The 23,249-nt window shown below is 37.2% G+C and overlaps 2 protein-coding genes across 4 annotated transcripts in view; both read left to right on the top strand.

Annotated features, from left to right (window-relative positions):
• LOC107753128 (serine/threonine-protein kinase ULK1-like) overlaps positions 1 to 15,797 on the top strand; it is a 24,528-nt gene extending 8,731 nt beyond the window's left edge. Inside the window, exons 6-28 of one of the 3 annotated variants that reach the window (XM_016569253.1) lie at positions 1,367 to 1,540; positions 1,908 to 1,981; positions 2,699 to 2,800; positions 4,915 to 4,973; positions 5,870 to 5,952; positions 6,038 to 6,088; positions 6,178 to 6,266; positions 6,793 to 6,916; positions 7,022 to 7,067; positions 8,086 to 8,157; positions 8,401 to 8,508; positions 8,623 to 8,717; positions 9,215 to 9,283; positions 9,369 to 9,487; positions 10,198 to 10,340; positions 10,509 to 10,621; positions 11,075 to 11,200; positions 11,315 to 11,481; positions 12,497 to 12,672; positions 12,776 to 12,894; positions 13,437 to 13,594; positions 13,699 to 13,834; positions 14,247 to 15,797. In XM_016569253.1, coding sequence (XP_016424739.1) covers positions 1,367 to 1,540; positions 1,908 to 1,981; positions 2,699 to 2,800; positions 4,915 to 4,973; positions 5,870 to 5,952; positions 6,038 to 6,088; positions 6,178 to 6,266; positions 6,793 to 6,916; positions 7,022 to 7,067; positions 8,086 to 8,157; positions 8,401 to 8,508; positions 8,623 to 8,717; positions 9,215 to 9,283; positions 9,369 to 9,487; positions 10,198 to 10,340; positions 10,509 to 10,621; positions 11,075 to 11,200; positions 11,315 to 11,481; positions 12,497 to 12,672; positions 12,776 to 12,894; positions 13,437 to 13,594; positions 13,699 to 13,834; positions 14,247 to 14,302 — 2,459 coding nt within the window. In that variant the 3' untranslated portion in view covers positions 14,303 to 15,797. Of the gene's footprint in view, positions 1 to 1,366; positions 1,541 to 1,907; positions 1,982 to 2,698; positions 2,801 to 4,914; positions 4,974 to 5,869; positions 5,953 to 6,037; positions 6,089 to 6,177; positions 6,267 to 6,792; positions 6,917 to 7,021; positions 7,068 to 8,085; positions 8,158 to 8,400; positions 8,509 to 8,622; positions 8,718 to 9,214; positions 9,284 to 9,368; positions 9,488 to 10,164; positions 10,341 to 10,508; positions 10,622 to 11,074; positions 11,201 to 11,314; positions 11,482 to 12,496; positions 12,673 to 12,775; positions 12,895 to 13,436; positions 13,595 to 13,698; positions 13,835 to 14,246 lie in introns of all 3 variants that reach the window. The other 2 variants (XM_016569252.1, XM_016569254.1) reach the window with 2 other exon arrangements.
• A 267-nt stretch (positions 15,798 to 16,064) lies between these two features.
• Positions 16,065 to 23,249, top strand: part of LOC107753127 (E1A-binding protein p400-like) — a 63,546-nt gene continuing 56,361 nt past the window's right edge. Inside the window, exons 1-4 of the mRNA XM_016569251.1 lie at positions 16,065 to 16,399; positions 19,591 to 20,945; positions 22,541 to 22,648; positions 22,844 to 22,938. Coding sequence (XP_016424737.1) covers positions 19,623 to 20,945; positions 22,541 to 22,648; positions 22,844 to 22,938 — 1,526 coding nt within the window. The 5' untranslated portion in view covers positions 16,065 to 16,399; positions 19,591 to 19,622. The remainder of the gene's footprint in view (positions 16,400 to 19,590; positions 20,946 to 22,540; positions 22,649 to 22,843; positions 22,939 to 23,249) is intronic.

Raw genomic sequence — 23,249 nt, 5'->3', positions numbered from 1 at the left:
TGACGGCGCAGTGGGTGGAAACTTACAGATTAATATTATAATGAGATCCCTTTGCCACGTCACCAAGTGAGCAAAATCAAACGCGCTCGTTTTCTCAGACGCTTGCAGAAAAAGGCTTAACAAAACAAAGTTACTGGGTTAATCTTTTTCCCGTTTCCTTGGTTGGTAGATGCACCGGGGACCTGATTATAGCACTTAAAACCTGGAAAAGTCAGATTTTCATGATATGTCACCTTTAACTATTTTTACAGTTTTAGTTGAATTTTAGTTTTTATTTATTTCTAGATAGTAATTGTAGTGCTTCAACTTCAAGATTTCAGTTTACTTCAATTTTAGTGCTTCAATCAGCTTATTTTAGTTTTATCTTATTTCAGTTATTCACCAAGGCAACATTTCTAACTTTCAGTTAAAGTTTTTCATCTAATATTTACATTTTATTTTAGCTTTATTTAAATGAACAAAAATTTTTTAATAGTTGTAATGAATGATAATAACCATGCTCCATATATTGTGCATCCATATCCTTTTTAGGATAAAATTTTGCATTGTTTATTCATCAACATCTTGTTTATTCACCAAAGGATGATGTATCTTAAAGGTTATATAATAAAGATTGATTGTTGACAGAATTTTAGACCAAAGCCTATTTCTTGAAGGTTGAAGCCTTCTTGCAACTTGCAACTTCCTGAACTTGCTTTGGTCTTGGACACTTGAAACTGCAGAGACATATTTACCAAACAAACAACTTGCCTGATCTTTCCTGAGAAAGATAATTCAGGATCTCTGAGAATAGCTTGTTTCACACATGTGCTGCCACAAATAGAGCCCCTTTGGAAGTGGTCTCATCTGCGCACGCACTTCTTCGGGGTTAAAATACACTTTCACCTAACCATAGGTTTCCAGCATAGATATATTTACCATGTTTGCATTGACCTCTCTATTTTAAGCTGTCAGACTTGTAGCATTGTAAGGTCCCATGCCAGCCTCGTCAGGGGTCATGTTTGCCTTCACCCGCTCACCTCTTGCCACAGACTCACTGACACAGAACCAAGATCCCCTGCTGAAACTCAAGCTCCAGCCTGACCTCATCCACCTGTCAGTCAGTTATCTGCCCTGTCCTGCAGTGGAAAAACATGGGGGCTAAAAATAAGACTTCATGAAACAAGCATGTTTTGAGAGAAGGGGGGGTTGCTTGTGGCTTGGGTTTTTGGAGGTGGAAACCAGTCAGATTTTTTGTTTTTCGTGGATGCTAACTCTTTGTAAACAATGATGTAATATCCCACAGTTCAAAGTGTTTTCATCCGAATAATCCTTAAAGTAGTGAACCGAAATTAAATCAGTTGTTTGCTCCTAACTTTCTCCATAGCTAAAGGCTCTCTGAGCGAGGACACGATCTGTGTGCTGCTGCAGCAGCTGGCGGGAGCCATGAGTGTTTTAAGGAGTAAAGGCATCATCCACCGTGACCTGAAGCCCCAAAACATTCTCATTTCATACAGCACAGGGCGCAGGTCCAACCCCAACAACATCTGCATCAAACTGGGTGAGTGCTCCGGATCAAAGTACACCGTTATGAACCCTTTGCTAAAGACTTTGACACAAAGACTGGTCATGGATCTGTGTGTACTGATTATGAGGCTATGAGATTATGAGTTATCAGTTTTGGCAGTGCTGATTTTGGTTGTGGTGTTTTTGTTCTTGTGCTATGACTGTGGTTTGTTTTAGGTCTTGACGACGTTGTTCTGTTTGCTCTTGAGTGTTTTGTAGACACAAGTGTCACTACACAGCTATGTAAAGTCAAATAGCTAAAAGACACTTTCTGTAAACATTTGTGCACCATCTTTCACAAGCACTCAAGTTTAGTCCTTAGCACCATACATTGATTTTTCTTTCTCTCTCTCTCTCTCCAGCTGATTTTGGCTTTGCACGGTATCTGCAGGGAAACACAATGGCTGCTACGCTCTGTGGTTCTCCAATGTACATGGTGAGTGCTTGACTTCATGTTCTATAATATCCAAATGTTCAGGAAAATAGGGCTGCATGACTTGGGGGGGAAAAAATCTAATTGCATTTTCAACTTAAAATGTGATCAAAAAACAAAGAATTAATAAAAGTTAATATTTGTATTATTTTATTAAGGTATTGAAATTATTATTATTACTAAATTAAATTATTAAACAAGATAATAAATATTGTTGTAACATTTCACTGTAAAGTAAAAAAAAAAAAAAAATTTAAACTGCATACAATATTTATGGTCTTAATTTAGTCACTTTCATTCAACCATCTAGCTTTTATTTTGTCAAAAATCCAAACGGGAGACCTTAAAGCTGGCTTATAAACGCTTCTCTTTACAAGTATGGGAAGATGTTAGCGCATATTGCATTCCCAAATGCATTGAACCGAGCCACTCTGAGACACTGAAAACACCAGGTCATGAGCTGCATGCGTGTAAAAGAACACAGTGCTGCGCTTCACTCTAAAACACACGGGACATGTATTTATTTAATTAATTTGCAGCCTTTATGGGTTTCATAATCATGTAGCCATACAGTACAGTATATGTCATAATAAAGCACTGATTTTATTTGTCAAAATAATTATTAGATATTCAGACTAGCTCTGTATGACTTACTCCAGATATTCTTGAGTGACTAGAGCAAAGTACTGAGACTGCTACTCGTCTTGCTCATTTTTACAGGCTCCTGAGGTCATCATGTCACAGAATTATGATGCCAAAGCTGACCTGTGGAGTGTAGGGACCATCATCTACCAGTGCTTGACTGGCAAAGCCCCATTTCAGGTCAGTAACATACACACACTAGCAAAAACAGACTTGATGTATGACCCTGAGAGAGAAAGCATCTTTTAACCTGATACATTCACACTCAAATCTATTTCTTTCATTTTTGGATGTTTCTGTGGCTTTAAATTCTCTGCTATATATTCTTGGACTTCCCATTTAAACATTATGGAATGATTTAATGGGAAAGTTTAGCCAAAATTAAAATCCTGTCATCATGTCTCTGGAACAGACCAGAATTTAAGTTGTTATTTGCTGAAAAGCTTTCATGGAAGGAAGTTGTAAAGATTTAAAATGGCATGAGGGTCAGTAAATCATGACATTTTTCATTTTTATCTCTTTAAATGTTTTTTTTTCTCTCTGTGAAGAATTACTACAGATTCAGTATGAGGTATAAGTAATGTATTTTAGGTCTAATATTTTGCACAAGCACTTAATGTTTTAAAAATCTGTTTGTTTTTGTCTTTTATGGTCACCGAGGCTGCATTTATTTGATCTAAAATACAGTAAAACAGTAATATTGTACAATATTACAATTTAAAATAACTGCTTTAAAATGTTATATTTTACTTTATATATTTTATGTATTTCAATGTATTTTAAAATGTACAGTAATTTAGTCCTGTGATGGATGCAACATTTATTTTTATTATCAATGTTGAAAACTGCCTAATATTTTTGTTCAAAACAGCATTCATTAATTTTTTTTTTTTTTTGTAAAAATATAACTGTTCCTTTTGATCAATTTAATGCATTCTTGCTGAATAAGTATTGATAAGTATAGTATTGAGTTCTTTTTTTTTTTTAATTACAAACATTTGAACGGTAGCATATTGTTATCAAGGAAAAATGCTAGCAATGCCACCGAGTGTTCATTTCTACTGCGTCATTCCTGAACGTTCTGGAATGATTTAATTGCGAAAGCGCAACTGGCTGGCACCCTCGGTTATTTATGCCTTGTAGAGTGTGAAACACGATTGTGAAATCTCACTGATAAACAAAACACGTCTTTGCAACTAAACACGCCCTCTGATTTACTAACAAACACTCACACCCATACATACACACTTGCCCACTCACATGGGTGGGCATCTCTGTGGGTTTACTACTAGAACAGGGAGTTCTTCTTTTTTTCTGCGTGATGATCATATTGCAAAATATGCATGTTCGTGTTGTTTGTTGCTGCAATACTTATGCTGAATATTGCCACAGGCTGGTCATTAGTTTGTTATTATAATTCATAACAGAATCCTGAAAAGTTGACATGCATGCCAACAAGTATTATTGGGATCCTTCAGCTAAGCCAGGTGCTGCTGTTAGAAGCACTGATTTGTGGGTGAAGTTTCCCATTTGACCTCTGGTCATACAGCTTGCAGAGTCCAGATGGCTAACATGTGAACCCCGTCTGATCACACAGTCACAACCACATCTATTTATGGGTTCGTATTTTTAGCGTTTTTAAAGAGTTGAAGAGTTAAAGAGTTGGTAATAGGAACTCCTGACAGTCCTGTAACACAATGTCAGTCTGTAAATGGGTCAAGATGGGTCGTTGAGTTCATTTAGAAGACAGATCAGTCATCTCTGTCCTAACCATTGTGTTTACTTCCTTCATGGAAATATTGCTTTAAGGGCTTGTTCCTGCAGCCATTAGAAAGCCTTTATGATTTGTAGAAACAGACCCTCAAGATTTAACCTCAGACCTGGAATAATGTGTTTACATCCCAAACAGCCAGAGTTTACAAAAATGAATGTAGTTAAGCCATGTAATGAACTGCTCACCACAAACTATAATTCAGTATCAACTGTAAGTCTAAAAATATGAATTATCTTTGCCTGCCAGGCAGTGCAGAGTGAACCAACAATATCAAACTAGATTTGAGTGGTATTTGATCTTGCAAACCCGCTGTCATTATGCTAAAGTGTTTCTGGAGACCCATTACAGCATTGCTGTGTGGTTGCTTGGGTGTTCTTGGTGGTTGCTTACTAGCCCTAGTCAAAAGATATTTTGATTTAGGGTTTTTTGCCCATTTTATCATGCAGAAAAATTGTTCAGATGAACTTTAAGTAATATAAGTAGTTCTCATATTCTTCCTCTATCTAAAATCTTTTTCCAGGCAAGTACTCCTCAGGAACTGCGGCAGTTCTATGAAAGACACCAGAGCCTGAGTCCCAGGTAAGTGACCCTGAGGACTGTATGTTAGTCATCAATCAACATGATCCAGTTTAATTTGGGCACTACAGGCGCAAAGGTCCCTGGTGTACATTATCGTTCAAAAGTTTGGGGTTGGTAAAAATTTTTTTTAAAGAGATTAATATGTTTGTTCAGATGATGCATTCAATTGATTAAAAGTGACAGTAAAGACATTTATTATATTAAAAAAGATTTATATTTCAAATAAATGCTGTTCTTTTCATGAACTTTCTGTTCATGAAAGAATACTGAAAAAATTTATCTGTTTCCACAAAACAGCACAACTGTTTCTTGAGCAGCAAATCAGCATATTAGAATGATTTCTGAAGGATCATGTGACACTGAAGACTGAATGACTGCTGGAAATTCAGCTTTGGCATCACAGGAATAAATTATATATGAATATATATTAAAATAGAAAGCAGTAAATTTAAATTGTAATAATATTTCTGAATAGTACTATTTTTTTTAAATAAATGCTGCCATGGTGAGCATAGGAGACATGCAAAAAGATTACAAATCATACCAACCAAACTTTTAAACAGTAGTGTATGCGACCACGTCTAATATTTATTTATGTTGTGAATGTAAGGTTTATTTGATAGTCACCCCCACAGGATGGTGCAGTAGAACCGGTTTCTTTTCTCTCATTGTTTTTCTCTCTTCCATCTTTCATTCCTTTCCATCATTCTTGGTCAAGTTTTATTTATTTATATAGACTGTTGCAATGTTTACATTCATGAGTATCACTTACTCTGTCAAGTACAGTGTAACTCTGGCAACTCACAGAGCCCTTGCACAACAGTATAAACATGCACACGTAACAGTGTAGGTTGTGATTCTTTCCTGTCAGTGTCTAACTCAGATGCTTTTCCCAGTATTCCACGGGAAACCTCCAGTCACCTCAGGCACCTTCTACTTGGGTTGCTGCAGAGGAACCACGGGGAACGCATGGACTTTGGTCAGTGGACACACATGTACAATCACACACTTGATTTTACAACTCTGAGACATGATTATAATAAAGTGATTATTGTCGATTCTAGATGAATTTTTCCATCATCCTTTCCTGGAGGCCAGTACATCCATGAAGAAATGTAAGATTGTGATGTGCATGACTTTGATTATGCTAATCTGCTATAGTTTTGGTTACAGTAACATTTCAGTGTGTTCATTATTTTCTTAGCTTCTCCAGTGCCCATGCCCACCTATCCCAGCTCTGCCTCTGGGAGCTCCAGCAGTGGTTCTTCAACCTCTCGCCTCACTCCTACTCAGGTAACATAATAATAGCACATGCATGAATTTTATGCTCTCTTTGAGGTGTACTGTGATTTTTATGCTCCATATATAGTGTATACCAGGGATCCTCAAATCTGGCCCACGAGATCCACTTTCCTGCAGAGTTTAGCTCTAACCCTAATCAAACACACCTGAGCATGCTAATCAATGTCTTCAGGATCATTAGAAAATCACAGGTAGCTGAGTTTGATCAGGGTTGGAGCTAAACTCTGCAGCGCATTGGACCTCCAGGGCAAGATTTGAGGAACCCTGGTGTATACAGTACCATATAGCTACACTACCATTCAAGGGTTTGGGGTCAGTAAGATTTATTAATTTTTTTTAAAGAAATTCATACTTTTATTCAGCAAGGATGCTTTCAGTTGATCAGAAGTGACACTAAAGATATTTCTAATGTTACAGAAGATTTCTGTTTCAAATAAATGCTGTTCTTCTGAACTTTCTATTCATCAAAGAATCCTTTTGAACAGTAATGTGTATATATGACGTTTTTTCTTGACAGTCTGAAACTGAAGCTCCAAGGCCCCTCCCTCAAACAAACCCCACACCATCTCCAGGTTCCCTGCTCAAAGACTCATCTTCCTCAGAGTCTGATGACTTCGTAATGGTGCCGGCTCAGTTCACCAGTAAGATGAGCCCTTACACTCATTGACCTACTTTGTATTATTTAACAGACAACAAAACCACTTTATTTGCACAAATACAAAATCTCAATCTGATAACTCTTGTAGGTGAACTAGTCAGTGCAGGAGGGCAGGACTGTCTGATGCGCAGCGGGTAAGTGGGTTTACATTTTCCCCATACTATAAGTGTTAAAGTGACACAGCCCACACACATAGCGTATATAGTTACATGTGACACACTCCTCAACTGTAGCCTGCACATTTATACAACACACATGCGCAGAAGCATTTTGTTTCTGCACTTAATATAAAGGTTTGCATGCTTGCCAGCATGTCACGTGAATATTCATTTCAAGGGTGTCAGTTGACCTTTTGAACTACTGACCATTTTTATGGTCCTGTGAAGAGGGCTGTTCATGCGTTAACACATTTGTGCGAAGAAAGAGGGAAGACCGGTCATGATAGCAAAAATTGCTTTCCTTTCCACTACAAGTTTTCAAATACATTCTAGCAGTTTTTTAACATCTGTCTGTCAACATGCATTAATGACCTAGTTAAGAGACTATTTAAGATGCACGTTTGCAAAAGTTTGAGGTCAGTAAGATTTTTTTTAAGTCTCTTATGATCATCAAGGCTGCATTTATTTGATCAAAAATACAGTAAAACAGTAATATTGTGAAATAATATTGCCATTTAAAAAAAAGTTTTCTATTTTAATATATATATATTTTTTAAATGTCATTTACTCCTGTGTTTTTAAACAAGTCTGAACAACTCTTGCAAATCTATATGAATCAAGATCATTTTTACAAACTCTTATCACATTAATTACAAATAGCTGGAAAGATCATGAAAATCAGTGTTACTATTAACTAAAATTGCTATTAAATAAAAAAAAAGTTAGATAATTTAATTTAATCTGAAATGAACTAAACTTAAACTTAATTTGATTTAATTTAGTTTTTTAAGTTGAAATTGAAGTACTAAAATTGCTCAAACTAAAACTGAATTAAAAATGACTTAATTTACTCCTGTGAGGGCAAAGTGAGCATCAGAGACTTCTTTCAGAAACATTAAGAAATCTTACGAACCCAAACTTTTAAACAGTAGTGTATATTAAACAGCTGGATGGTTTAAGCATAACTGTGTACATGTATGTGTACTATTTCTAGAAGCTCACTGCCAGGTGTGGGTCGGATACCATCATCCTCCCCATCTGTCAGAGCCTCTCCAAGCCCTTCCAGGTACTGTGTGTACACTGTGTGTACACTCTCTCTCTCTCTCTCTCTCTCTGAAGGCGAGCAGCTCGTATTAAACAATAGGCTTTGTTTGCAAGTGTGAAGTGAGAAACAGCTGTCTGAGTTAACGTGACCGGAGAAAGCGTGAATTCTAGAGATGAAAGTAATTCACAGATCACCAGGGAACAAATGTATGTTTGTGCACATGACATGTCAATCATTCACCTCTCTCTCTCTCTCTCTCTCTAGGCCTCTGGAGTCATGTGTCAGTAGTTACGCTCAGTCTGTGCCTGTTCCAGTGCCGACGCAAAAACTCAACTACCAGAGGATGGAGCAGAACCTACAAGTGTCTGACAGGTTGAGTTTATTGGGTTTATTTATTTTTCACTCTCTCTGACATGAATTAGAGACATAAATGCGCTTGTGATTCCCTTATGCATCAACACATGAGATCTGTTTCTCTAATTTCAGGACAGCAGCACCTGTACAACACGTGCCAACATGTGGGAGAACCGGGGCTTCTCCAGAATCAGGAGGATCCAGACCGTATCTACCATCCCCACAGGGTAAAGAAACCAGTTCACTGCAGAGCTGTGCTTTGATTTGCATACTTCACTTATAGAGGAAGAGACTCTAACTGTAGTTTTAGTAGGAAGCTGGAAATAACAGAAATCTTTTGCAAATCCATCTGAATCAAAATATTTTTTTGAAAAACCTTAACACATTAATTACAAACATCAGGAAAGGTCATGGAAATCAGTTTTGTTTTTGTTAACTACACTGCTATTAAAAATTATTTTCGATAATCAAAATTAATCTGAAATACAATACAAATATTAAATGAAAAACTTTGATCAAAATTAGAAATGAAATTTTGTAAAAAAATGTTTTACATTTTTAACAAAATAATTAAAGCTATATAGAACACATATCACATAACAATTCAAAATATTCAAGCTAATTCAAAATATATATATATATATATATATATATATATATAGGAGGCTGTGTGTTTTTGTAGATCACGTAGAGGGTGCTGACGTGTTGTTTATACCTTTTTCAGTGGGAAATGTTCCTGAAACACCCAATCAGCCTGAACCTGTTGGCAGTAGGACAGGGTTGCATGCTGCAGGTAAAATACCCTGTTTCACTGAATATCGATTTAATTTTTAAGACTTCTTGTTCCAACTTTCCAACTGTTTCTCTTTGTCTCTCAGATGTGTGTAAACAGCCTGGTCAGGTCTCTCCTCTCTTCACTGACATCACAGCCATGGACAAAAACCAAACCCACAGACTCGGGGGTCATCGACACAATCCAGAATCCGTCGTGCACAGAGTGAGTAACCGTTGCATAACATTACATAACATACATAAACATAAAAAAACAGCTCCACTACCATAGTGAAGAAGAAGTCATTAGATTTAGCACAGAGCTATGTATAATAGATGATTACTTCATTTAAAATGCATTAATCTGAAAAATTTATATTTTAATTAGCAAATTAATATTTTATTCAGTGAGGATGCATTAAATTGATCAAAAGAGACCGTAAAGATTTATAATGTTACAAAAAAATGTTATTCTTTGTGAACCTTCTATTCATCAAAGGATCCTGAAAAAATGTATCACGGCTTCCACAAAAATATTAAGCAGCGCAACTGTTTTCAACATTGATAATAATAAAAATATATATCTTGAGAACCAACTCAACAAATTAGAATGATTTCTGAAGGATCATGTGACACTGCAGACTGGAGTAATGGCTGCTGAAAACTCAGCTTTGCCACCACAGGAATAAATTACATTTGAAACTAAAATAGAACAGTTATTTTGAATTGTAATATTTTACAATATTACTGTTTTTTATTGTATTTTTGCAGCCTTAGTGAGCATAAGAAACTTCTTTCAAAACATTACAAAAATATCTGAACATGAGTGTAATTTGCATTTTGTCAGAATTACACTTTTATTGGAAACAAACTTGCTATATATGTGACTGCTCTTCATTTCAGTGGGATCTGTATCGGCGGCCCATCTCCGGTCAAACTCCAAGTACAGCGCTGGTTCAGAGAGGCCTGATCACCCGAAACAAAACCATGTCTGACCTAAAAGATCTGGCACTGTACCCGGCTACAGGGCCCCGTGTGCCACTTCTCAGGCCAGCGGAAAGAAGGTACACAGTCAAAAGGTATTAGTCAACTTGGCTTTAGTTCAGGGTGAAGAAAGCTTGTGACACAGTAATAATGATTTTATTTATTTATATTTTATAATCAGCACTGGAATCACTGCTGTGATATGATTGCTGTTAGATGAGTTTGTTCCCTAGAGCTGTGTTTATGGGTCATTTGTGTTGTAGGTCATTAAGTACCGGCCGTCTCTCAGATAAGCTGCTGAAGGCTGTGTTTGGACATCAGTTTGACAGGGGCAGCTGTGAGAGCTTAAATTCAGGGAAACCCATGGACACAACAGGTGTGAGCTCAACGCTAACAGTGATGTTAGCCATTGCTGTTTTCCACCAAAATGAAACCTTGATGGTTTAACGTTTAAAAATCAGTTAACCTTTAATTTTTTTTGTTTTTCAATTTAATTTTAAATCTTTATCACAATTTTTATACAACAAAATTGCAATTACATTTTTTTTTTTTTTTCAAATCATGCAGCCCCATCACTGAGCTTTTCCCATATGCTCGGGATACAAAAGGAAATTCACAGCTGTCATCTTAAAGGAAGCAAATCATCTTTTCTTTTCTTTCCAGTAATCGCAAATGACTAGAATGATTATTGAAATGTTGTGGAAAATCACTGATATATTTTCTTTATATCTGCAGTTAGTCATAGATAATGTTTTTTTTTAAATGCCATCAGGCACTGTTCTCAGTGTATCTGCGGTTAAAAAATGCAATTTTGTCCTAATCTCTCTAGCACCCCCTGGTGGCAGTGATGGCACAGAGCAGGGCTCAGGCAGTCCTGCTGGAGTTGTGTTCATTCTGTGCTCTCCTGAATATGGACACACACCTCCTCATGCCACTCGACGTAGACGCTTCTCAGGTGACACTTCCATTATTTTACTTAATGAGACTGAAACACAAGTATTGTGTTTGCATGTTACAGTATCTGTTAGACTCACAATGCATTTTCAATTCACTTCATTTGCTGTTGAAGTGGGCACTCTCAGCCCAACAAGCCCTGGCTGGACCTACGGTCATGTGCACGAGGCTTACAGCTTGCCTGACAGTCTGCGCTATGGTTACACCGATGCCATGGCAACAAACCTATGCGAGGGTGTGGCCTTTGTGCCACCTGAACTGCCAGAGGAGACGATTATGGAGGTAAAATAATTGGGCTATACATTATGTATGAAGGGTACAGTCATTCAGACAGTCAGTCAGGTAGTTGTCATATTAAAATAAACCCAGAAAGGTTGATCAAGATGGTCTTGCGTCATTCTGAAGGGGTTTATTTTGTGATAATGACTGACTGACTGACTGTATATTATCCTGATTATTGTGTGACTGCTTACCAAATAAATGAATATGATGTATTGGTTAAATAATTGTATAATTTAGACTAAATAATTGTATTATGTGAGAAGATGATACGAGAGTGATACGAGAGAAATGAAACTAGCACAAATATGTAGAAAATGAATGGGTGGGATCAATGGTCAGTTATACAGTTTAACGGCCAAAAATACACTACTGTTCAAAAGTTTTGGGTTACGATATTTTAAGTTTTTGAAATGAGTCTCATGCTCATCAAGGCTGCATTTATTTGTTAAAAAATACAGTAAAACATTAATATTATGAAATATTTTTACAGTTTAGAATAACTGTTTTCTATTTTAATATATTTTAAAATGTAATTTATTCCTGTGATGGCCAGCTGAATTTTCAGTATCATTACTCCAGTCTTCAGTCACATGATCCTTTAGAAATCATTCTAATATGCTGATTTGCTGCTCAAGAAACATTTCTTATTATTATCAATGTTGAAAACTGCTTAATAATTTTGTCAAAACTGATACATTTTTTCAGGATTCTTTGATGAATGGAAAGTTCAAAAGAACAGCATTTATTTGAAATAGAAATCTCAAATAAATTGTAACATTAAAAGTGACTTTGCTGTCATTACTGAATTCAAATATTCATTTCTTCCCCAAAAAAACCAAAAACTTGCTGTCCTCAAACTTTGGAACGGTAGTGTATATGACCAATCAGAACTGAGTATGCTGGAGAGCAGGGTTTTTTTAATTGTTGTTATTGTGGCACCTGGTATGATGTACTGTGATAAGGATTGTTTCATCGATTATTTCAAGATTTGATGTCCTGCTCTTCTTCACCACAGGAGGGACATACGGACTTGCTGAGCCAACTGCGCTTCATTCTAGCCTTTTCCCACTGCGTCACAGAGATCGCTAGAACAAAGGACAGTGGGATTGAAAGGAATGTGGCAGTTGATGCTTCATTCTTAGAGCAGAGCGTGGTGGCCGACCAGGTCAGCCTGCTGAGCCATGAGTGGAGGTGAGATACAACTCAGTCACACATAAACACATACATGTTTTATGTGTGATGTCTGTGATATTAAGTGATGTACATTGTGAGTGATGTGCACATGTGTATGTAGCTCTGCAGAGCAGCTGGTCCTCTATATGAAGTGTGCTGAGCTGCTGTCCTCTGCGCTTCACACAGCGATGGCTGGGATCAAAGAAGGCAAACTCTTCCCATCAGGATCTGTTAAACAAGGTTAGTCATAGAAAGTTAGAAAACTAGAAAGTTCAAAAGAACAGCCTTTATATAAAATAGAAATCTTTTGTACCATTGTAAATGTCTTTACTGTTGCATTTGATCAGTCAAAAACTGCATATACTGTAATGTTGTGTCCTCTTTTGGAAGGCCAAACAAAGTAGTATCGCTTTCATAACGAAACACACAGCGTCTCCACAACATGGCCGTGGCGGCAACAACAATACTACAGGGAGAATCAAAGTTACGCCTTCTTTCTTTGCGTGAACATTTGGGCGGCGTTATGCAAATCTACCCACATCGTGACGTAGACATGTGAGGGCGTGTTAGAACGAGCCGTTTTAGGTAGGCGTGGTTGACTTTTAACTTTTATAAAGAATATCTCTTTGGATTTGAGACTTTAGTCTTTGCAACTTTACAGATTTTCTTTATGCACCAAGAGCTTGTAACACTCCAAAGAGAAAGGAAAAATTGAAATAGCATCATATGACCCCTTTAAGACATTCATTCTATGTTATGTTGTGTTTGTGTTGCACTTGCAGTAGTACGTAAGCTGAACGAGATGTATAAGAAGAGTGTGAACTCCTGCCGTTCTCTCACTGAGAAACTCCAGCTCTTCTTCAGCAGTAAACAAAGACTGATGGACCGCATCAACAGCATTACTGCTGAGAGACTCATCTACACACACACCATTCAGATGGTATGAACATATTCGCATTATGTTTCTTATAATATAAGGAGAAACGCATCAGTATCATATCACTAATAAAGAGTATGAATTGCGTTCCTTTCTTATGTGGTCAGGTACAGACAGCAGCACTGGACGAGATGTTTCATCACGGAGAAACCTCTGTAGAGCGATACCATAAGGCCTTACTGCTGATGGAGGGCCTGTCCTTAATTATTACAGAGACTGCAGATCTAAACAGTATCAACAAATGTGAGTGTGACACACGTTCAAAAGTTTGGGCTTAGTAAGATTTTTTTTCAAGAAATTAAAACTTTAGCAAATATGCATTAAATTGATCAAAAGTGACAGTAAAGACATTTATGATATGAAAAAAAGATTTCTATTTCGTATATGAAAAGTATTACGGTTTCCACAAAAAGCACAACTGTTTTCAACATTGATAATAAGAAATGTTTCTTAAGCATCAAATCATCATATTAGACTGGTTTCTGAAGGAGTGACACTGAAGACTGGAGTAATGATGCTGAAAATTCAGCTTTTCGGTCACAGGAATACATTACATTTTAAAATATGTTCAACTACAAAACAGTTATTTTAATTTGTAATAATATTTAACACTATGACTCATCTCTGATGTATGTTTTGTTTGTCTGTTCTATAGGTAGACAGTGTATTGAGCGGCGGCTCTCCTCCCTCCAGCCCAAAGGATGTGTGTGATGAAACCAACAACAACTACATCTCATTTCATCCCAGATGCCTTTTGAAATTCTGTCAAAGGAAAAACTCATACTCACTCATTAAAAATGTGATACTTGGCTTCCAAAGCCAAAAAAAGGTGAGAAAAGACTTTTTCATAATAGACAAAGATAAAATCTCTATTGATGTATGTGTATAAACAGAAGCAACATCTATGACTTAAACATCTATTTTGTTAACTGTCAAAGAATATTGAGTGAAACAGAATCAAGATGGCATCATTGGTTGAATAGATGTCTTGTTTAAATGCTTTGACCTCTGAATCTACACCAATGCATGATGGCACTTAATAAGAGATTAATTTAATCTTAGTACTACAATGTTAAAGCCAGTGTTGGAGTCTGAATGAGTAGCTTGGATGCTTTTCATTCAGTCGTACCAAAACATGCCCGTAGCATTAGTCTTATGAAGTTACATGGAATGATCCTGCTTTTGATGGACTTATTCTGCATGTTTCTTGCATGGTTCTGAGGAAATGATCGTTATCTGCTGTATCTGAAGGGAATTCATAATAATGAATAATAATTAAACTTCTGTAGCAACCAAACCGTTGTTGAAATAGCAGTCGGCGGTGGATGTGTAGTATTCAGTGTTACATCTGTATGACTCTGTGGCAATTGACCAAAATTGTGGCAAACCTTTGTTGACCTACTGATAAAGACTGTCAGTTTCATATGTTGTCATATGAAGATGGAAAAAATACTTGAGATTTGAATTATATGAACTATCATACTGTTAGTCATATGTGTGTGTGAAACAGTGAAGCACTTTATAAACCCATTTGCCTTCTGGGTGCCTGAAAAGAACCACTGCAGAGACAAGCCTAATGGCTCATTTCGGGTTAATTAACACCTGAAAGTCAAAGGAAATGCAATACAAAGACAGTCAGTATCTTGTGTGTAGCATTTTATATTTATCTGTTTTACCTGTCAGTCTGAAAATGATGTTTTAGTTTTCAGTTTGCTTTAGAATCTATTGCAAGTAAAGGACTTTTGCACAATTTGCTGGGATGACTTAGTCTTTGGTTTTTGTAGTGATTTGAGAGTGCCTTAAATGACCTAGCTTGTTTAATCTCGCTGGACACTCTGAGACTTGCAATCTGTTATACTTCCAGCATTTTCATATCATATTCATTCATTACTTGCACTATTTTTTGCATTTTCCAATGGCGATAACTCTTAACTCTTTTTTTTTTTTACCCTATCTGATAATAGTTTCATATCAAGGTATTTTTAAGGCATTTAGTCAGAATTGTGTGTGGTAGAATGGTTGTGATAGATGCACATGAACATTTTAAAATAACAGTGATGTTAAATTGAGGACAATTAAATATTTTGTATATGTTGTTGTTACGATATTTATGATGTTTTCTGGTATCTTTGTCTTTTTATTTCCATTTTCAAAGCCAAAATCAAACATATGTGCAGAATGCGTGTGGTATGGGGGTGTGTAATTTAATAAATTTCACTTTCATATTTACTCTGTGTGTGTTGATTCATTTCGAATTATACTACGTAAACTCTTGTCTTTAAACAGTAACTAGAGTTGTGGGGTCTAGAATTAACTCAAAATTAAGAAAATATTATTTCCTGGTCAATTATGCTGGTAATGTTAAAAAGATTTTATGTTGCCAATTTTAAAAAAGGGCTAATTCATATGGTTAAAAAGACACATCATTTCTACTAATTTATAACTCCCAATCCATGCAAGTTAGTAACTCGTGCTGCAGCGCTGCAAGCCAAGAAAACGAAGGGAAGCAAAACCCACGGTAACCCCGCTCTCACACATACGTCACGCTTTCCTCTGTGACGCGATTGGGCAAGAGCCCGTCAGTCAAGTAAACGTCACGCTGTGAGTCAAGTGTTTCCGGGTATTCAGAGAAGAAAGAAAAAAAAATCAATCTGTCGCCATGTTTCACACAGAAATATCTGTCAAACGCTTATAACGGTTTTATTGAGCTTTGTGAGAGTGAGAGTGGAAACACGCAGGTGTTTTGTCACTTAGACTCTGAAGATAGAGCTACAGTGGATGGTCGGAGCGCGGTACGGTGATTTTACAGTAAGTGGCGCGTGTTGATGTTTGTGTTTAGCAGGTGAGCTAATGCTCAGCGAGCGGAAACTCAAACATATTCTGCTCCGTATGTTCTACTCCACTGCATATACTTAAAGAATACACACGGGTATGTTAAACGTGTTCTCACTGGATAAGAGGAGCTAGGTGTTGATAAGCGGAGAGTGGGTGAGTTTGATAGCGGTAGCAGGCTGTAACTCGCTATGTCAGTCAGCCTTAAGAGCAGAGAGGGCTTTACTAGAAGTAAACACCGTGCTGTCAATTCCACAGTGGGCATTATTCCTTGCTAAAATGTACCTATGGTAACTATATCCCCTCCCCAAAAATACTATAATTACTAGTGTAAAAAATAAATAATATGGAATCTGATTCAAACAGAGAAAGAGTCTGTCACGGGTTTTTCTATTACTTTAATTTCTTTTCTTTTTTTTTGACAGTGGCAAAAAATATATACATTTAATGTAATAACAGCACCTGTAGTAATTGCAGTAGTAATTTTTTGCCGAAGCCATGGTTACCATGGTGAATTTCCGTGAGAGGTGGAATGGATGACAGTCAATAGCTAATCGATACAGTATTAATTGTATTGAATGGTCAGGTCAAGTAAATTTAATTTGTATGGCGTTTTTCTCAGTGTACATTGTTTAATAGTAAATCATGTAAATCAAATCATAATGTTAATGTTTAATATTTCCATATCTTCATGCCATATAAACAATCAAGATAATATTTGCTATATTGTCAGTATACTGTATGTATAGATATTTGTTTGTTTGCTTGTATGTATACTGAATGTATAGATATTTGTTTTATATTGATTTGTGAATATTGTAATGTTGTTTTAGATTAGAATATGTGGTGTATATATATATATATATATATATATACACACACACACACACGTAGTTTCTACATTCAAACCCTTGTCCTTGTAAATCGCCTTGGATGAGTGATAGATTTAGTAGATGAAAATAATTATTTTCAATAGCTGATACTGATATTTAGACAGCAGGGTAGTCAATATATAGACAAGAAATTGTTTACTATCTATTAATAAGGTCATTATATGAGGATGAAAATCTTATAGGGCTGGGTATAGATTCAGATGTCCCGATTCGATTTGATTTCCATTCGCAAGCTCTCGATTCGATTCGATTCTCGATTTTTTGATTACATTTAGTGAATATAGTTTTAATACAAATGCTATTGATATTTCTAAAAAATGAACAGTTAACATCAGTTTACAAATGGTGAATTAATAAAAATAAATTAAGAACCACATGCCTGTGTTTTAAACCCATTCTTTTTTTTGTATAGCGTCCTTTTTTAAACCATAATAGGGCCCTATAAAATGGTATTTTGGTATTTTAATTTTTCTGGTAATCAGATGAAGGCATAAAACATTAATTTAATTGATCCTAATCAAATGAAAATTAAACCGTTTTATTTTTTGGCAAACGAAGTGCTGCACAACAGAGGTTTACTGTTAAAATTAAAAAGAAAACAGATGTGATTATTCCTTTAAAAATAAAGATTTATTATTATTTATTAGCAGTAGTAGCATTGTGTCTTAAGACTGCTAAATAGTAATATATTCTGTTTTCAGTTTCTTAACGTTAAACTAAACTTTTATTTTGACGTGTTGCCGTGAAGAACTTGCAGCTGCTGTGTATGTGATATGATGGTAGTTTTCTCAAATGAAACGGTAAATGCTAATGAAGTGACTCTCAGAGCAGCTGGAGATGACATTCGTGTTCATAACATCATATAGTGAGACGGACAGGCTTTCTGTTGTAACATCGCGCAAGGTAAATAAGGGTGACATCTAGTGGAGAAGACTAATGATAAGATTCACGTTAATCAGATCTTGTTTTAAATGTGTGCTGAAATAAATACCGGAAAAGATCGATTCACGGCTTTGTGAGAATCGATATCGAATCGACGTCATTTAAAAAAAACTATTAATCGAAAAATCGATTTTTTTTTTGCCCAGCCCTAAAATCTTAGAATGACCAATTATTGGTCTATTATAGGGATAGTTCTCCCAAAAATTTAATTCTGTCGTTACTCACACATCATGACTCGTGTCGTTCAACCTATATGAATTTTTGTGTTCCACCAAACCTTTCATCCATCAAAAAGTTCATAAAGACATTGTACAAGTAATCCATATTAATCTGAAGAGAGACAATCACTTTATAATGATGAACAGATCTACCTACGACTTTTATTCACATATAAACATTGATCAATGCACATCAAAATTGGTAAACAGAAGCTCAAACAGGCTTGCATGACGTGAGAACAAACGTCATTGGTTATTGGGCATCAGGTAAGCATAGGGCTGCACGATTAATCGAGTGCTATTCTGCTCCATCTGAAAACACGTGAAAATACCACATTTAATAACATGTTTTTACTCCAAACTCACTTCATAACGTCAGTCGAGTGTTTGAAATAAATCCTTCTGTGAGATGATGTGGCTTCTTACATCGAATAAGTCACGCAACATATTTCATAGTATTCTAAGCAGTGATAAAGGCTTATCACTTATAAGGCCTTAAAGGATTATAATAAAAAATTATAATAAGATGAACTCCGATAAACCATATATTGTTGTAGTCGTGTGTTTATTAGTCACGTTGAATGAATGAAAGCAGTTAAATCTTCTGTTTATTCAGCAACCGCTATAGGGACTTCCTGGGTTTCTTCTGCGAGGTGTATTTGGAGTTTCAGCGCGAGAGCGCCCTCTGGCTTTCGGATGGAGATTTACTGCTGATCACAGAACCGTGCTTCACTGAAAGATACGCATGACAATCGCAGCTTCTGCCTAATCGCGATTTATCGCCTTTGTGATTTAATTTTGATTAATCGTGCAGCCCTAGGTAAGCACATTTGAGCTTCTGTTTACCATATTTAAAGAATGTTTTGGAGCAATTGACTTTCAGTGGAGGGACAGAGAGGGTTATTCAGGTTTGGAATTACATAAGGGTAAGTAAATGATGGCAGAATATTCATTTTGTGTGAACTATTCCTTTAATTGGCCTGAGCAATATATTGGTCTGTCTCTACAAATTATTAATGACTTTTTCCATTGAGGTTTAGTATGAATTTCGATATCTTTATCCAACCGAAATATATTTTTATGGTAGAAACATTGCACTATTGTCTCCCCACAGAGTGTCTTTTAATACAATTGAAGTGGCACGCAATGCACCATGGAGGAGGCCCACCAAATGTGCAGAGGAACCTTCAGAGATCCAAGTCCTTCACTGGATCTGAGGCGGAAGACCAACAACCACAGCAGCCCCAAAAACAACAGCAACATCAGCAGCCCATGCCGGTTACCCAGCAACAGCCGGCAAATGCCAATCACCCCCAGTCACCGGTGACATCTTTTGCTCCGTCCGCCAGTCCCTCTGCACCACAGTCTCCCAATTATCAAATCATTATGAGTCGGAGTCCGGTCACAGGCCAGAATATGAACATCACTTTACAGAACGTGGGACCAATGGTTTCTGGGAACCAGCAAATTACCCTTGCCTCTCTTCCTCTCCAGAGCCCAGCATCCCCTGGCTTTCAGCACCAGCCTCAGCATTGGAGGTTCGAGTCTGGGTCTTCATCTTACGTGGTGACATCACCCTTGCCCCAGACAATGCAGCCTCAAAGTCCGACCCAGCACAGTCCGGTCCCCATACAGGCTGTGCCCAGGCAGAGCGCTCCTGGGTCGGCTCTAGGAGTGTGCGGTCAGAGCCCGACAAGGTTTGTGGAGGCAGGTATAATGGTTAGGCAAATCAACTTGGGCAGCCCACCTGGAAGTAGTCATTTTGTGTACCAGGATGGAACAGGATTGGCTCAGCTGGCTCCAACAACAGCTGGAGCCGTTCAGCTAACCTCACCTGGGACACCAGGGTCTGTCAGAGAAAGACGCCTGTCCCAGCCACACTCTCAAACCGGGGGCACCATTCACCATTTGGGGCCGCAGAGCCCTGTTGCTGCAGGGGCTGCTCTCCCGACATTGGGCAGCCCTGGGCACATCACCACCTCCAATCTGCCTCCTCAGATCAGTAGCATCATCCAAGGCCAGTTAGCGCGTCCCATGATTTTTGAGAAGACCGCGCAAGGTGTTGTGGTGGCCCCGGCCTCTTTTGGGGTCCCATCTGCAATCCCTCCATCCAGCCCATCCTTGAGCAACCCTCCCCAAGGCCTCGCCAGCCAGTCCCTGACCCCCACCAGCATAAAGAAGATGCAGCCGAAGAAGCTGGAGGAGATTGCGCCCTCAAATCCAGAAGTGGCACAGTTGAGAAAGCAGTGTCTGGAGCATCATGCAAAGAAGATGGAGAGTCTGAAGGAGGTGTTTAAGGAGTACCTGATTGAGCTCTTTTTCCTGCAGCATCTGCAAGGGAACATGATGGACTACCTTGCTTTCAAGAAAAAGCCTTGCGTGCCTCTCTTCACCTACCTGAGGCAAAATGATCTTGACCTTGAAGATGAAGAGGAGGAGGAAGAGCAGTCTGAGGTCATCAATGATGAGGTAAAAAAAATGCGCTTGGCTCTTACCTACAATATATTTTCAATGATGGCAAAGTTAAATTTTTAGCAGCCGTAATGGCAGTCTTCAGTGTCACATTTCTTATTATCAGTGTTGAAACTAGTTGTGCTGCTTCATATTTTTGTGGAAACTGTGATACATTTTTTGAGGATTCTTTTGATAAATTCTTTTGAGGATTGATGTAGTGGTCGACCGATATGGGTTTTTTGACAGCTGATGCCGATGCTGATATCTTGGAAAGCAGGGTGGCCGATGGCCGATATAATTTTATTTATTTTAATTAATATTTAAGAAATTTTAAATCATTTGAAAATGGATTAAAAAATACATTTGTAAAATAAACGTATTTATACTTTAAATGACAAAGTATTTTTCACAAATAAATAAATATTTAATAAAAATATAATTAAAAAGGACAATTTATTTTAATTTATATTTAAGAAATTTTAAATCATTTGAAAATGGATTAAAAAGTAAATGTGTTAAATAAACATACTTATACTTTAGATGACAAAGTATTTTTCACAAATTAATAAATATTTAATAAAAATATAATTAAAAAGGAAGTAAACACTGTAACCAACAGAGCACTCAGTAATCTGGGAAGTTTGTGTGCATTGGGATTTGGAATCATATTTTTTCAAATAAAGCCAAGGTAACACTCATTTTACATACAGCACACAGTGAAAATGACATGAATATGACAGTGGGCAAAAGCAAGAAGCACAGCATAATTAGAAATCATGAGTTTTAAGTTTGTCGATCGCACGTCTCCAGTGAAGCTGAACTCTCCTCCTGTCAGCATTCAATTCGCACGGACCGACCGTCATGCAGAGAACACGCGATCATGCAGGATACAAATGCACACTTCACAAGATCTCACAGCTGGATCCGACTAAGTTTGCAAGATTTTTTAAATTAAATGTTCATTAGTCATTCAAAGATTTGTTTAAATGATATAAATGCATATTTGCTGAATGCTGACGGCAAACGAGAAAGTATTATAATGTTTGTCTTTCTATAACTAATAATATAAAAGCAATCATTATAATACTTTTTTTTATACATTTTAATTCCTTTGTTTAACAGTTCTTTCTGATTATTAGACAGATTTATGTCCGTATTAGACAGAACTGTTAACGACGACAGCGAACAAGGCGAATGTGAAAACTGTGCGCAGGCAGCGCCTTCAAAATAAAAGTCCCGCCTTGAACTCATCGGCCAAACAGAAAAACTTATCAGCCGATGCCGATATTTGAAAAATGCCAAATATCGGCCGATATATCGGCCTTGGCGATATATCGGTCGACCACTAGATTGATGAGTAGAAAGTTCAAAAGAATTGCATTTATATGAAATATAAATCTTTCACATAAAAAGAGAGATTATTTATTCAGAAATTAATATATTTTAAATAAATGAATAGATCCAGATTATAAAAATTATCATCATGTCTTTGTGACCCACAAAACAACTTTTCTTTGTTGGGAACTCTTGGTCTCTTTTTCATTTGGAAATATCAAGATGTATTTTCTGCGGCTTTGTATCTCTCATCTGTTTCTATGACAACCTCTCAGGTGAAAGTAGTGACTGGAAAGGATGGACAGACGGTGACTCCTGTTGCTATAGCTACACAACTCCCACCCAACGTGTCTGCAGCGTTCTCTGCTCAGCAGCAGTTCCAGGTGATGGAGGCTTCCTTACTAGGAACGTGAAGGAGGAAAAATTTTTAACATTCAGTATGATAGCACTTTCATTATGTGTTTTGACAGAATTGTGACATTAGACGTAATCAGGCAAGATTTTTAATTAAGGTGAGCAGTACAGTTTGTGCTCTGTGTGAATGAGATTCTCACTTTGGATTGTTTTCCATCTCATAGACCCATGCCGGGGTGGCAGGTGGCAGCATCTCTAACCCTGTGGACATGGAGGCTTTCAAGCGGCAGCAGGCCATGGCACAAGCAGGTAGGGCGACGTCGGCAAAGGTGGAAGCCTGTTTTGTTTTCATTTGCTTCTTTATTCCCCCTTTTTGTTTTCTACTTTTCTGTTTGCTATTCTTCCTTTTTTTCCCTCTCCTTCCAATTCGCTTCTGCTTACTCAGTATTCCAGCATCTCTTCCCAGCTCTGTGTTTGAAGCCTGTAATCCAGAAAACGGGGAGCGGAGCTTCCCAACAGCTACCTGCTGGTGTGCAAACATCATTTCCATGTGCCAAGTGTATTTTCTCCTTCTTTTGGTTTTTCCTGTTCTATATCTCCTTTTTTGGGAGGGAGTTTTTTTTTTTTTTT

The sequence above is a fragment of the Sinocyclocheilus rhinocerous genome, unplaced genomic scaffold (assembly GCF_001515625.1).
Source record: "Sinocyclocheilus rhinocerous isolate Xijiao unplaced genomic scaffold, SAMN03320098_v1.1 scaffold20, whole genome shotgun sequence".
Lineage (NCBI taxonomy): Eukaryota > Metazoa > Chordata > Actinopteri > Cypriniformes > Cyprinidae > Sinocyclocheilus > Sinocyclocheilus rhinocerous.
The sequence above is the reverse complement of the archived record's forward strand: the minus strand, read 5'-3'. Positions and strand labels throughout refer to the sequence as shown.